General features: G+C 43.2%; 1 protein-coding gene across 1 annotated transcript in view; it reads left to right on the forward strand.

The window, feature by feature from the left end:
* Positions 1-14735, forward strand: part of Dock8 (dedicator of cytokinesis 8) — a 197930-nt gene that overhangs the window by 60227 nt on the left and 122968 nt on the right. Inside the window, exons 5-6 of the mRNA XM_051146278.1 lie at positions 11096-11219; positions 12780-12992. Of these exons, the coding sequence (XP_051002235.1) occupies positions 11096-11219; positions 12780-12992 (337 nt within the window). The remainder of the gene's footprint in view (positions 1-11095; positions 11220-12779; positions 12993-14735) is intronic.

Consider the following 14735-nt stretch of genomic DNA (forward strand, 5'->3'; position numbering starts at 1 on the left):
TCCACTTTGGCATGCCTATGGCCATTTCCAGCTCATGTTTACGCAGTCGTATTGGTGAGACTTTGTGGGAGTAGCCTTAACATTACTAGGCAACACAATTTTATAGCAAATTCCCTCATCCTTTGACTTTGCCACTCTTTTCACCCCCCTCTCCGGAAGTCTTCTCTGAACGTTAGGTGTGGGAGTGATTTGTAGATGTATGCATTGGAATTGGGATTCACAGCTCTGCTTTTTGTTTTGTTTTGTTTTTTCGAGACAGGGTCTCTCTGTGTAGCCTTGGCTGTCCTGGACTCGCTTTGTAGACCAGGCTAGCCTCGAACTCACAGTGATCCACCTGCCTTTGCCTCCCGAGTGCTGGGATGAAAGGCATGCGCCACCATGCCCGGCTTCAGCTCTGCATTTTGATTGGTTGTTGGAACTAGGATTCACAGCCCTGCATTTTGATTGGTTATTGGAACTGGGATTCACAGATCTGCATTTTGATTGGTTATGATTTGTCTCCATCATCTCCATGGTCTCCACCATGGTCCTCATGCCTCACCAGTATATGTCATTTTATCTTATAAACATACATTGTAATTTTTTTTTTGAGATCATCTTGTTTCAGAGAACTTGCCCATTTTTTTTTATTTTATTTTTGAATGGTTGCCCTGTTATCTCAGAGGGAAATTATGTACCATGAGTAACAGTATCTTTCTCTGTTGGTGGATAGGTAGCTGTCTCCCCTTTTCATAATAATAAATTTGCTTACATATGATTGCAACTATTTCTGGAAGTAGAAATGAGCCCCACATATCTAATATGTTCTGACTAGTTCTTCCAAATCATTCTCCAAAAAAGCTGTGCTAATTCACTCCATGACCAACTCAGCATGGAACTAACCCTCTAAACCATTTCCTTACCAATGTTGGATATTATTAATAAAAATACATTTAAAATTTCCAATCTTGCTTTAATGTCATTTTAAATTGTAGACTGTTATTACCTATCTCCTGAATGCTGCTGATTCATATATTCTGATTGTATTCCCTTAGTCTAAAAGCCCAACTATATATACTATATTTATATGTGTACATGCTTCCAGCATATACCACAAAGTTCCATTTCTGGGGATTTGACTAAATGAAAATCTATGTTCACATAAGGTCTCTATGCAAATATTTATAGATTTTTATTGGTAGGTGCCAACATTACAAATAACACTGAGTGTATTCAGTAGGGTAATGAAAAAGCAGATTCTGGTAAGTGCATACAATGAGTTACTACTCATAATTATGATGGAAAATTTAAACTACTGCTCATACAACACCAGGCTGTTACCAGATTCGTTGAGCTAAGTAAAATAAACCATCCAGTAAAACATTGCATGATTCCATTTACATGATATTCTAAAAAAAAAAAAAAAAAATACTTCACTTTGTTTAAGTTGTAAAAGTAGAAAAGAGGCCAGTGGGTTCCAGAATCTGGTGTTGGGGAAAAGAGTTGGGGAAGGCATGGGAGAATTCGGAGAGTTTGTAGAACTAGCCAGTGTCTTAATTGAACTAGTATTGGCATAACTGTGTTCATTTGTTAAAACTCATAACTGGCTGGGGGGGTGGTGGTGGAATGCACCTTTAATCCCTGCACTCGTGGAGGCAGAGGCAGGTGGATCTCTATGAGTTCAAGGCCAGCCTGGTCTACAAAGTGAGTCCAGGACAGCCAAGGCTACACAGAGAATCCCTGTCTCAAAAAACCAATAAACCTCAGAACTGTGCTCCTGAAAGTAATTGTCCCAGTTACTTTTCCATTGCTGTGGCAAAGCACTATGACCTAGGCAACTTATAAAAGAAAATGTTTAACTGAGTTTGCTGTCTCAAAGGGTTAGTCTATGATGGTGGAGCAAAGCCATGGTGGCAGGAACAGCTGAGAGCTCACACCTTGATCCTCAAGCAGGGGGCAAGAAGAGAACACTAGGAATGGCCACATCTTTTGAAAACTCAGAGCCTACCTCCCACCCCCACTTCTCCATCAAGACCACACCTCCTAGTCCTTCCCAAACTGTTACACCAATGGGGGCGGGGGCAAGTACTCAAACATATGAGCCTATGGGGGATTATCCTTATTCAAACCTCCACAGTAACTGTATATCACAAGTGATGGATAGAAATGTAAACTAGAAAATATCTACTTTGTTTGTTTGTTTGCTGTGGTTGATTATACTATTTTATAGGATGGTGGTTTCACCGGAACAGAGCTGAGTTTACTTTCCATTGCTGTGGTAAAACACTGACCACAAGTCAATTTGGGGGAGGAAAGGGTTCATTAAGCTCACCTGTCCCTGTCACAGGCATCGCTGGGAGAAGCTAGGGCAGGAACCCAGAGGCAGGAACTGAAGCAGAGGCGGTGGAAGAACGCTGCTGCGATCGGAAGGAACAGCTCTTACCTCAAAGGAATTAAAAACATGGCTTATTGTGGAATAAATGTGAGTGATCACAGACAGGGAACATACATTTAGATCTCGTCAAATACAGTGTTCCAACATGGAAGCAATTTTGTGAGTTTTGTAGTACAGAACAAAGCCAAGGTATTTTTTAAAAATACATTGGTGGAAGCAGCAGAGGGGTGGGTTATGGCGAGATGGGGAAGCCTCCCGATAGGTCTCAGATGCTATCAGATGGTACTCTTAGCTTTGGGATTGGTGGGAGCTAGTATCTGCTAAGTTAAATTGCAAAACATGTTTATTTATTAGTCCCAGGATGTTATTTCTGACACAGAAATCTACAAGGAATAGCTATGTAGGGGCTAATGCTAACCCAAGAGAAAGTGTAATTAGACTATGGACCTGCAATATTTCAACTTCTTTACATCATTGCAGTTCTAATCAGTCAATCAGTCTTTGCAGACAGCTTCTTTCCACAAATTGTAGCTCATACTGCTTACTGGCTTGCTTACCCAACCGACAAGCAGCTTAAATTAGATCAGTTATTATTATCGTATAAAGAGAAGAAGAAGAAAAAACAGGACAATTCAATATTGTAAAAGATTTCTTGAAATTTAATGATCCAAATCACAGAAACTATAATTTATATACTCATAAGATGACGATAAGATTTGGGAAATTTTAGTATTTGTACTATAGGGCTTATATAGTTATAATTTGACCCATAAGAACTGTTCTTTCCAGCTGGGCACATGTCTATAATTCTAGCACTAGGGAGACTGTGGCTGGAAGATTGTGAGTTCCAAGCTATCCCAGGCTACATAGTGATTTATACATATGCACTAAAAACTACATATATAAGGAGTGGAGAAATGTCTCGGTGGTTAAGAACACTTAACTGCTTCTACACAGGCCCTGGGTTTCACTCCCAGCACCCACATGGTGGCTCACAGTCTTAAGTAACTCTCATTCCAGAGGATCTGATGCCCTCTTCTGCCCTCTGCAGGCAACAAGCTCTGCAGGCAACAAGCACACACGTGGTGCACAGACGTTAATGTAAGCAAAAACGTTCATACTCATAAAGTAAAAACCTTAAAAAATGCATATAAGTGTGTAGGTGCACCCATATATTCCCATTATAAGTGAGCTGAGTTTTTTTTAAGATCTTATTACTGTAATAATGATCAAGTAAACATTAACTTGTTTATGATGTTTATAAAAAGCATGAAATATAATAGACCCTTCAATTAGTTTGTCAAGGGAATAACCCTCAAACTACACCATATATTTTACTGCACTTTGGGCATGGGTGGCAGCCCTTAATGAAGCCACTTTGCCTTCTGTGGACACATCTTTGTCATCCAAAACCATACAGTCAAGCTGTGATCTAGTTAGCTCCTTTATCCCTCAATTATCTCCTAGCTGCTATTACATTTCTCTGTAATATCTAGAGGTAGATTTTTATGCCCTTGCTCTCTGTGATAATGGCTTTGAATTCCACTGAATGGGCAGAGGTGTGGGGTAATGGCCGCTCGCATTCCCTCCCACGCTCATCTTTCTGTAGGGCATTTGCCACTCAAGTTCTATCATTGACATGTTTAAATCAGATAAATAGGGCTGCTGTGAAGGACAAAGGAGAGGTCTAGACTTATTTTTAATCACTCAAAAGGAGAAGGCTGAATTATGTGAAATATATGATCTCCTGTTGGTAAAATACATTCACTTTTTTTCTGTTTCTGTGTGTGAGTGTGCACGTGCGTGTGTGCGTGTGCATGCGTGCGTGTGTGCGTGCACGTACGCGTGGGTGTGTGTGCATATATATGAAAGTCAGTCAGAGCAACCTGAAGGAGGCAGCACTTTCACCATGTGGGGCTTGGGTACTGAACTCAGGCTTGACAGCAAGCACCTTTACTTACTGAGCCATCTTACCAGCCCAGAAAATACGTTCTTTCACTTGAAATATTTCCCTGTGATTCTTAGACTGGAAGATTCCTTTCTGTGTTCCATGTCTATACTGCCAAGTTTATCTAAAGAAAACACTTCTTTGGTCCTTTTCATTTCATGTGTTTTGAAAATAGGCACAGCCTTGATGGTTCACATGGGGCTAGGATTGCTCTCATCTAATTCCTGTATACCTTCATAATGCTGTGTGGATATATGCTCGATAGCATCCTTTGGGGGATAGTAAGGATTTTAAGCACATTTCCCTGTCATTTTCTCTAAATGAAGCTGGGGTGATTAACTTCAGAATGTTTTCCATGTCTAGGTGGTGAGTCAACCTCTCCAGTGATTACATATGCTTATGTGCTATTTATTTTTCGTGTATTATCCACAGCCACAGTGAAACATTTCATGGGTGTTATGGGCAGCATCATAAAAGTCCCTTGAATTTGTCTCTCATCCTGGGTGATTAAGGCAACTCTTCAGGAAGGTCATGCTCAAGGAGAGCGGGGATATCAAGGAATAGGGTATCATCTGTTTTATTGCTCCATTCCTTACTCCCAGTGAACTGGTAAACAATTAAAAACTGAACACATCAGTGCATATAATTCAGTTACTCCCAAAACACCATAAAAATGTCTCCCTGATCAATAATTGCTTATTATGACACACATTTGTTGTGCTGGCTGTCAAGGTGCTCTGCTTTCTTAAAGCACAGAGAACGAGCCATCAGCCGGCACGGTAACAAGCAGTAACCTGGCCGTGAGTGGCATCACAGCCTGCTCCAGGCCGTCTTTGCAGAGACCCTGGCCAAAGGCTTCTTCAACCAAGCCTTCCCTGGTGTGGCCAGTAACTGTCACCACCTTCTGTGACTTTTTAAACCATCTTGCTTCTCCTGAAGCTTTTGTCACCATGTCCATTAAGCTGTACGTTACCTGTGTCTTCCCTGTTAACTGTGGCACTGCTTTCAGTGGGCCAACTTCCCTGAGGGCAGGTGAAACTCTCAGCTGTATGTATTCTCCTTAGGCCTTATTCTCGAGAGAATCGAAGTTATAAACATTTGTTGAATGAAAGGCTGAGTTAAACTTTAGCAAGCAAATATCCATCTGATATTTTATGGCACAGCCTTAGCAGCACATGGAGGAAGGGAACTTCATGAAATCCTTGGGGGCTCTTTTCAGAGCTCTACCCTTGTATATTTCCCCTACAAAAACAGTGTGATTCTGAAGAAATACTAGAAGACTTTAAATTCAGTGTATCTGCGAAGTCAGTGTCTGGACTTAGAGCGTACTCATTGTGACATTGCATGGGGCATTATTGTCACGGACGCTAATGATAACAACTGACATGTTGTTACCCATGTCTTTGTTGCTACCCTAGAAGTAGAACTTGGGCCAGAGGTCCAGAAACCTGTGGTTTTCAAGGGTGGGTCTTTAGAAAAAGCCCAGAGTAGAGCCTACTAAGGATGGGGTCTCAGATCTTATTTAGCCTTGGGCTGCAACAGTGTTGTGAAGAGAAAAGCTAGACTGTAAAATTATCTCACTGTCCCACTCTGAAGGATGGGACTACTGTGTTCCAAAACCAAACTTTACAGCCACCATGGAGCCAAAGTAATAGGTTGGCATGGGGGACAGGAAGGTAAGGAGTTGACACTTCCTACGCCCACAGCAGCTGGGGAGTTGGTAAAAGGGACCTGACTGGGGCCCCAGTAGTCTTTACTACAGCACCAGGTACCTGATGCACTGCTTTTCTTTTATTTTGATACAACCTCAAATTTACAGAAAAAAATTGTCAATATGGAGCAAAGTCCTCCTCTTCCTTACCGCTAACCATGTGAGACTGGGCTTCCTACCTGATTTTCCCATCACCCCACCTACATTAGTGTATAATTGCTATAAACAAGTACATTTTTCCATCCTAGTTGCCATATAAACCCCACATTCTGAAAATTAATATTAATGTTTCATTACCACTTAATCCTCAGATTTCATTTTTCATCAAATGGCCAATCAACTGGATTTCAAGAATCTAGCTCCAAGTTGCACGGTGCATTTGAGTATGTCCTTAGTCTTCCTCCCGCTGGAAGACACTCTCAGTGTCTGTGACTTCCCTGCCTTTTGAAAAGATGGGCCGGCTACTTGATGATTGTGCCTCCCTTTGTGTTTAGTTGTTACATCTCATTCCTCATCAAACCTTGTGAATTTCTATCAATATTGTTCTATAATTTCCCATTTTATTGAGTGACTTGTTTAACTCATGTCTGTTGTTTTATTTTGATGTTCAGTTTTCAGTTGGACAGGTGCCTTTTTTTTTTAACATGGCCCCAGCAGTCACTCCTGAGCCAACCTTACTCTCCGACACAAGATGTTCAAAAACTCTTTGATTTTTCTCTTCCTGCTTCTGGACTTGACCATGGCTTTCAGATGCCCCTGTTCTTTGGCAGACAGTGGTGCTCAGCCACATGTGTTGTGTTTGCTCATTTTTACTAAGGGATTGCTCCTCGCATCCTTTTACAGGACAGAGTAAAAGCCATGAGTTTTTGTTGACATGTACGTCCAACTTCATAGCGTTTGTTCTGGCAATCTCCTTTTGATATAACTCCTTTACCTGGAAAGATATGGCTCCTGAGTCTTTTATGTTCTTACTAAGTTGTCTGATCCTCCTATGTGTAACCACTGCCCGTCCACCCCACTCAACCTCCTCCCTCTATTCTGACTCTGACACTAGGTGTGCCACTCCTGCCTGGATGAGCCTCGTTAGCTTGCCCTGACACAGTACCAGGATGCCTCTTCACAGGGATGGGGGCCTCGTCACCGAGCCCAAGTACTACACCTCATGTCAGGTGTTCCTTCTTAGAAGTGCTTCTTGATTAAACCCGGGCTGCCCATGCTTTGACATCTTCTTTGTGCCATTTGGGCTCCGTGAGGGCAGCACTTTAATAATATGGGCATTTCTTACACTTTCCTGCATGCAAGTTCCCATTCTGGATGTCCCAGGCTACTTTTCACCCCAAGACACAGATGGCTGCCTTATTCTAATGTTCCTTACAGTTTTAACACCTCATTGGATAGGAAAATGAGGAAGGAAAGGAGACAGTGTTTGAGAAATAGGAGTGGGGTAGAGAAGGGGAGAGGGAAGGGAAGGGAGAGAGAAGAAGGCACAATTATTCTCTGACCCTCACAATAAATTCTTAAAATGAACTTCAATTGTCCCTTTTCCATACCTGAGGAAACTGGCTCAGAGACACAAAGCCACCTGCCCAGATCTGCCTCTCTTGACACATTTATAAGGAGCCAGCATCTGAGCTCAGCCAGATTCTGCCGGCTGCACATTCTGGCCTCTAAAGAGAAGGCTTTGGAGACGTCTTTGGCCTTGGGGTGTTGCTGAGTGTGTCAGAGGGTGGTAACACAAAGCCTGGGAAGCTGTAGGCTGTACCCGTTTTGTGCAGACAGTTGTTCTCCCAGGCTCCCGACTTCCCCATCTTTCTGGTGAATGCACACAGGCTCAGTGGGACTTTGGCTTTGTTTAAGGTGGTTGCCAGGGTGGGGCGACTAGCTGGGATGGCTGTAGCCAGAGGCGCTGAGCCAGTGTCTCACTGCCTTCCATCCTGGCACTTGTGGAATGAGTCACATTGTGCTTGCCAGCCCCTACTTTCTTCCCCAGCCAGTTGTTACCCCTGCTTCCAAGAGGAGTGCTGTGGCTCTCTGAGATCTTAAGATGGGGAAGTGGATGCTAAGGGCATGGGGAAGGGGACAGAATCTTGCTCTGACCCCAGCACGAGTACACTAGTCTTACTGCTTTCCATGGCACAAGTCCCAAAGGCTAAAGGGTATATGTTATGAAATAAGCATTGACATCAACCTCTAGTTGATTTGACAGTGTCTTCGGGATCCATGTAAAGAACTCCGCAACACAGCCCAACAAAATGGAAGCAAGGACGGGGGCGTCTGTTTGCATCAAACAAACAAACAAAGACAAAGACATTTTGGGCTCCCAGAGGACCTTAAGAAGAGCAAATTGGAATTTTATTTTGTTTGCTATATATAGTGTGCTGACTTTTTAATCATGAAACCACAAATTCAGGAAAGACAACTTCAAAATTGTCTATGTCCATTTCTTACCCTGTGATGAAAGGAAGGCATGACCTGAAGGTGATGAGGAAGGCAGGTGTGTGTGTGTGTGTGTGTGTGTGTGTGCGCGCGCGCGCGCGCGTGCGTGTGTGTGAAGCTAATGTAGTGTAGTCCTGGTTGCTAAGCTGCACCATAGGCCTTGAGCTCTACTGCTTCTTGAGTGTTTTCCCTTTGGCCCAAGTGTTCCTTGAAAAGGAGCTTGTAATGCTGACCCTTCAGAAGCAGTGCTCTTTGGAGGGGACAGCTCCCAAAAGAGTAACTGCAGACCCCATTGTGAGAAGTCAGAACTGCCTCAGAGAGATGAATGCTATCTTTTAGTCTTTTCTCTGTTTCACATGTGAACCATATAAAGTTTCACATAACTTTATAAAGTTAATAGCCACAGGCCTAATGTCTATCCATTTGGGTCTAATTACAAGATGATACTTCTCATTTGCCCATATTTGCTACTACGTTAGTTAGATTGCTTCCTCTTCCCAGGATATCAGAGCACCCACCAATGTGGCCAAGTGGGTAAGGTGATGGGCTAGATCACCCACAGCTTTTTTTCATTTATTGTTTTATTTGTGAGTGTGGGTGCTTGTGTACAGATCGTAGGATGTGCACAGAGGTTAGAAAGCAGCCTGCAGGAGTTGCTTCTCTCCTGCCCTTATTTGGGTTCCAGGGATCAAACTCAAGCCGTAAGACTTGGTGGCAAGCACCATTACCTGTTGAGACACCTTCCTACACACCTAGGGTTTTTTTTTTGTTTTGTTTTTGTTTTTTCTTTTATATACCAAGAAAGCCTGCCACCCTCGTCTGTGTGGCTCCCTAGACTTATTTGGTTTCAAGAAGTTGGCAGACTTAAGAAATCTCACAGCAGGTCATCGCCCAAAGAACTCTGTTTAAAAAAGTAAATTTTATAAAATAAACATCACTTAGTTATAATTCACTCTTCGTTTCTAATCTCAGAACAACTGAAACAAAACGAATTCTCTGAAACATTTAAATTTTAATAATTTAATTTAATTAATTAAATTAAATTTAAAAATAGTTGTCATAGTCTTTTAAAACATTCTCTGGAATACTTTCGCCATTGAAGTTTCTGAACAATGTGATATGTATTTTTAATTTTTGTTTGTTTACAGATATTTAGGAACTCCAAATCAGAAATTATTATAGGCATTCTTATTGATTTTTTTCTATTTATTTTTATTTCTTTATTTCTAATACATTATGGCCATCTTCTTCTTTTTTAGTTTCTAGTTAGCCTGTGTTTTACTGACCCTTATTACTATAGATGGGGCTGAGCACACAAATGGCCAGGGGACACTGAAGCTGGCCAGGCTGCTCCTGAAGAGAGTTTCTAGGCTGTTTGTCTCTTTTACTTATAACAAATTGTTTGTCTTCTGAGCACTATAAAATCTAGAGAAGTGCTGACCTCCCTGCCCAAGGCACTGGGGCGTCACCTGCTTCCTTAACTAATACAATGAACTAACATATGGTCAGTACCTGAGTGTGTGCCGTTCTCTTCCTCCAGTACCCTCCCTTTCAGAAATGCACGGAGTGTGCTTGAATCATTGCTGGCCTTCCTGCAGTTCTGTCTTTACCTGTAGGCCATTTAACCTGACTAATAAACCCTAACCTCATTACATGTCCCTTTACCAACCTGCACAGTGGTCTTTATAATAAATACAGGAAGCACACAAAAATTAGATGTGTACACACTTTGTAGCATGTTTCAAAAAATACCTTTCAGTTAGAAAAATGGGGAATATATACATTGGTTTCTGTAGTTATGAAATGACAGCTTGGATCTATTGCCTATTTCATCATGGTCTCACTTCTCCAGAGACAGCTTTGACTGTTCTATTTTAGACCCTTTCCAGCAGTCAGTCCCCCACCCCCGCCATCTCTCTCTCTCTCTCTCTCTCTCTCTCTCTCTCTCTCTCTCTCTCTCTCTCTGTGTGTGTGTGTGTGTGTGTGTGTGTGTCTGTGTCTGTGTCTGTGTCTGTGTGTCTGTCTGTGTGTGTGTGAGAGAGAGAGCTCACTGGCACTGAGCTACAGTCCCATCCCTTTGGCAGAGTTGTAATGAGGTTCCCAGAGTGGGGCTGTGAGTGTTAGCAAAGAGTGTTGGTTGATCCATACATTATTTTTGTATATTTTCTTCTTAGCCATGTCCTGCTTCTCTTACTCTTTATTAAGAACATTGATGTGGAGAGGAAATGGCTTTCTCTATTTTTATCTTCAAACAACCTCTACTTGCTTCTACACATTGCTGGATTTATGTCCGTCTCTTAGTGCAGTCACAGTTTGGCTTCAGCTTGGAGCCAAGTGCCCCACAGCTGAAATGGCCACACCTTACTTAACAGTGGCATGTTCCAGGCCACTCCTGCCTTTCATAATGAGCCATCCAGGAGGCCAGTTTGTATGTCACTACAGCAGAGCCTTGTGTGAGGGCTGGGCGCGTAATTAGATGGAGACATGACAATCGTCCTCTCTGTGTAGGCTTCTCCACTGCTTTATTTGCCTTGTGTTACTCTATTTTTAACCTAATGCTTTGCCTTTTCCTCCCTCTCTCCCGCTCTCCATTCCCCTCCAAATCAAATCATATCAACAATGAAAGAAACCAAGGAAGTTCAGAGTTTTGCAGCTTTAAAAAGACTGGATCTCGCAGAGATTTTCACAAGACGCTTCAGAAACAGACGTTTGAGTCAGAAACCTTGGAGTTCAGTGAACCAGCCACTCAGGTATTTCCTATCAACAAACATGGTTGCCAGGCAACAGACAGGGCAGCTCTGCCCAAGGCATGCTGTCAATTTTTAAAAACTAGAATAAGAGTGAGACTCATAGAACATTCAAGTAGGAGGAACTTTTCTGTCTGAGCCAGTGACTGTTTTCCACAAACTGGTTTGTAGCTGCAGAAATCAGTATTCAAATAGAAACCCCAAAGCACAGTGATTAAAGTGGAAAAGGTGAAAGCACTGAAGCTGGAGAAAGGGCCTATGGTGGGCCCCTCCCTATTAGAGGCAGGATGATTCAAAGCCTGCACTGTCAGGTCACCTGACCTATCGTGTTGATCCCCTCACTCCACCTCTCTGTCCCCAGGCTCCATCATTAACCTTTCTGGGTTTTAGTTTTCTTCCCTGGAAACCCAGGGTGATACTAGGTATCTCATGAGGTTATATGAGCATTGAGTGAGTCACAGTGTGTAGAATTTGACCAATGCCAGCTTCACTTAGTTCCCAATAAACTCTGGCTACTATCATTGCTGTTGCCATCATTTTCATAAAGCAGTTATAGTTTATTAATTCAAATACTGCGTGCACCCGTGTCCACAGAAACATCACTCCCAGTAGCCAAAAGATGGAAGCTATGCAAGCGTCCATTGTGGAAGAGTGGTGCATCAAATGTGGTTGCCTGGCAACGGGGGTGGGGTGGGGGGGAGGGAAGTGGAGAGTTACTGTGTAGTGAGTACAGAGTTTCAGCTTTGCAAAATGAAAAGAATCATAGAGAAGGAGAGTGTACTCAACTCGACCAAAAGATAACCGAGATGATACATTTTATGCTGTGTGTGTTTTAGGACAGAAATGTGGAAGAGCCAACCATAATCCAAATGTTATTTTTTTTAAGTTGGTACGCTAGTCCATCAGGCTGATGTTATAGATGAGAAAACAGAGGCAAGTGAATTCCCACTGCAGCTATAAGCTGTTGCTTGAATAGCCAATGCAGTTTTTCTTTGGTGCCTGTTTCTATAACCATTACTAAAGTCCTGTGGGTGAGTGTACCCCAGTCCCATATATCTATATTTGTAAACATAACACCCAGCTCTAGATTATAAGTACATTTTTTTGAAGGCTCATCTTATTTTCTAGTCCAAAACCCCGGCTCTGAGGTTGATTAGGAAAAGGTCCCTATATTCACAGTCCAGGCTCCTTTGTGCTATCCCTTGTCCCAGTTCTGTTTTCTCTAGCCTGAGACATGAGTGTGGTCCCTAAGAGACTTGGCTTCAGCCAACAACTGATAGGAACACAGTGTCACTTTCGAATCCTCGCTTGGGACTAGCTTCTCTACCTGATGAGTAAAGACCGGCTTCCAAGAGGGAAGAGCATCTCACTTCAGGAGAGTCCCACCAGAAAGCCAAAAGCAGCCTTCTCAAAGTGCTTAGTGTGTTCAAAAGCAAACAAACCAAAGTCCCTGAGCCCTGAGATTCTATAGACCCCCACTGGAGCAGTCTTGAGACATCCCTGAGTCTAGTTCTAACTTGTGACCCTTGACCCTCATAAAGGCCAATTGGTTTTCTCTAACAGAAAGGACCCCGTCGCTTAAACGTGCTATGTGACGTGTCTGGGAAGGGCCCCCTCACCACTTGTGACTTCGACCTCCGCAGCCTGCAACCTGATGGGCGCCTGAAAAACCTGCTGCAGCTTGTTAGCGCTGAGGACTTTGAGAAAGAGAAAGAGGAGGCCCGCAAGACCAATCGGCAGGCTGAGCTCTTCGCCTTGTATCCACCCGTGGATGAGGTGGGTGCAGGTTTCCATAGGGGATGATATTGGTGACAACAGAGAATTGAAGTACTTTTTTCTGCTCTCTGCCACAGCATGTGAATATCAGGGTGCTTACACACTGTGTGACTGCTTTTCACTTACACTCACTTGTGTCATAGGAGAGCCATTTATTGGCCATCATACTGATAGGACTCTTGTAACACTTTAGTCCTCTAAGCATTTCAAGGGTCTGTGTACAGTGGTCTCACCAGAACAAACCATCCAGTAACTTGGGGGTGTTTCACAACTTATCCACCAGAAGCACATGTTATTTAGAGCTTGACGATGATAAATACGTTATTAAGATTTTTTTCCCCCAGTAACCCCATGAGCAAGTGGGGACACCTGCTCCAAATATACTCTGGGCAGGGATGATCACAGCTGTGCCCCCAGTGTGTGAAGCTTTAGAATCCTGTTTCCCCACCTCTTTATTTACTGAAGTTAGCCCAGAGCAATTTAGACATTGGCTGCAGTTACTTGCTCTGGAGCGCTTCAGACGGCGTGAGAGGTGGCCCATCATTCAAGCCTCATGTGTTTTGACTCCTTGTATTTTACCAGGTTACCTTTGTCAGGTTCCCTGCACTCCCAGCTCTCACCAGACCAGACAGCTGCTCTATCGCTGCTGCTCAAGTTTTATATAAAGGTTCAGTTGTGAGAACCAAGGTCTAGGGGCTGGTGAGGTGGCTCAGTGGACAAAAGTGCTTGCCACCCAAGCCTAGGGACCTGAGTTTGACCCCCCGGAATTCACATGAAGGTGATAGGAGGGGACAGACTCCACAAAACTGTGCTCTCACCTCCACATACCCACCGTGGCAAGCACCTGCCCAGGTAAAAAACATACAAACACGCACATACAAATAACAAAAATCAATAAGATTTGGGAAATTTTCACATAAAAGATAATGTACCTGTCTATAGATATAAATTCTTGAAATTTCATTCCCAGACCAAGCAAGACATCAGGAAGCCTGAGCCCTCTCCTCTGTGGCTGCTGCCCCTGTGAGCACCCTCACCACTTTGATTTACTTCCCACTGGCCTGTAAGGAGACCACAGGAAGGACATGCAGCATCAAGTCCACTGTGGCAGTGTCCTACAGTGGCTGCTCATCATCCAGCCCGATCCTTAGGAGGATGTAGGGGAAATGCTCCTCACACCCTCAGAATCCCTTGCCTAGAGTCATGTTACTGATTACCACCACCAAACATGGCAGTATACTTTCATTTGCTTCTCTTTTCTTATCTTTAGTTTCCAATCGTCACCATGGTTTCTTGGCTACTCATGTTAGTGGCAATTTGTCTGAAGCCTCAGATCCTCAGAAGCAGATTAAAAATAAATATCTTGGGCCCAGAAAGATGGAGCAGTGGGTAATGGTGTGTGTCACCAAGACTGATGATGACCAGAGTATGATCTCCGGAACCCGTATGTTGGGAAGAGAGAACCAGCTCCTGAAGGCTGCTCTCTGACCTCCACCCCTCCTGCCCCCAGCACCCACAAATACAGAAATAAATGGGAAACTTAAATATAATCTGATACATTGAAAAATAGATTGCTCATCATTAACTAAATTTGTAAGTGTCTTGGGACTGGGGGTAAAGTGCTTGCTGCACACATGTAAGGGCGCCGGTATCCACTGAACATGGGGCTCTGTGGCATGTGTCTGTAACCCCTGTCCTGGAAGCAGAGATAGACAGATCCTGGAGGCTCTGCCAATCTAACTG

Source organism: Acomys russatus, chromosome 5 (assembly GCF_903995435.1).
Source record: "Acomys russatus chromosome 5, mAcoRus1.1, whole genome shotgun sequence".
Lineage (NCBI taxonomy): Eukaryota > Metazoa > Chordata > Mammalia > Rodentia > Muridae > Acomys > Acomys russatus.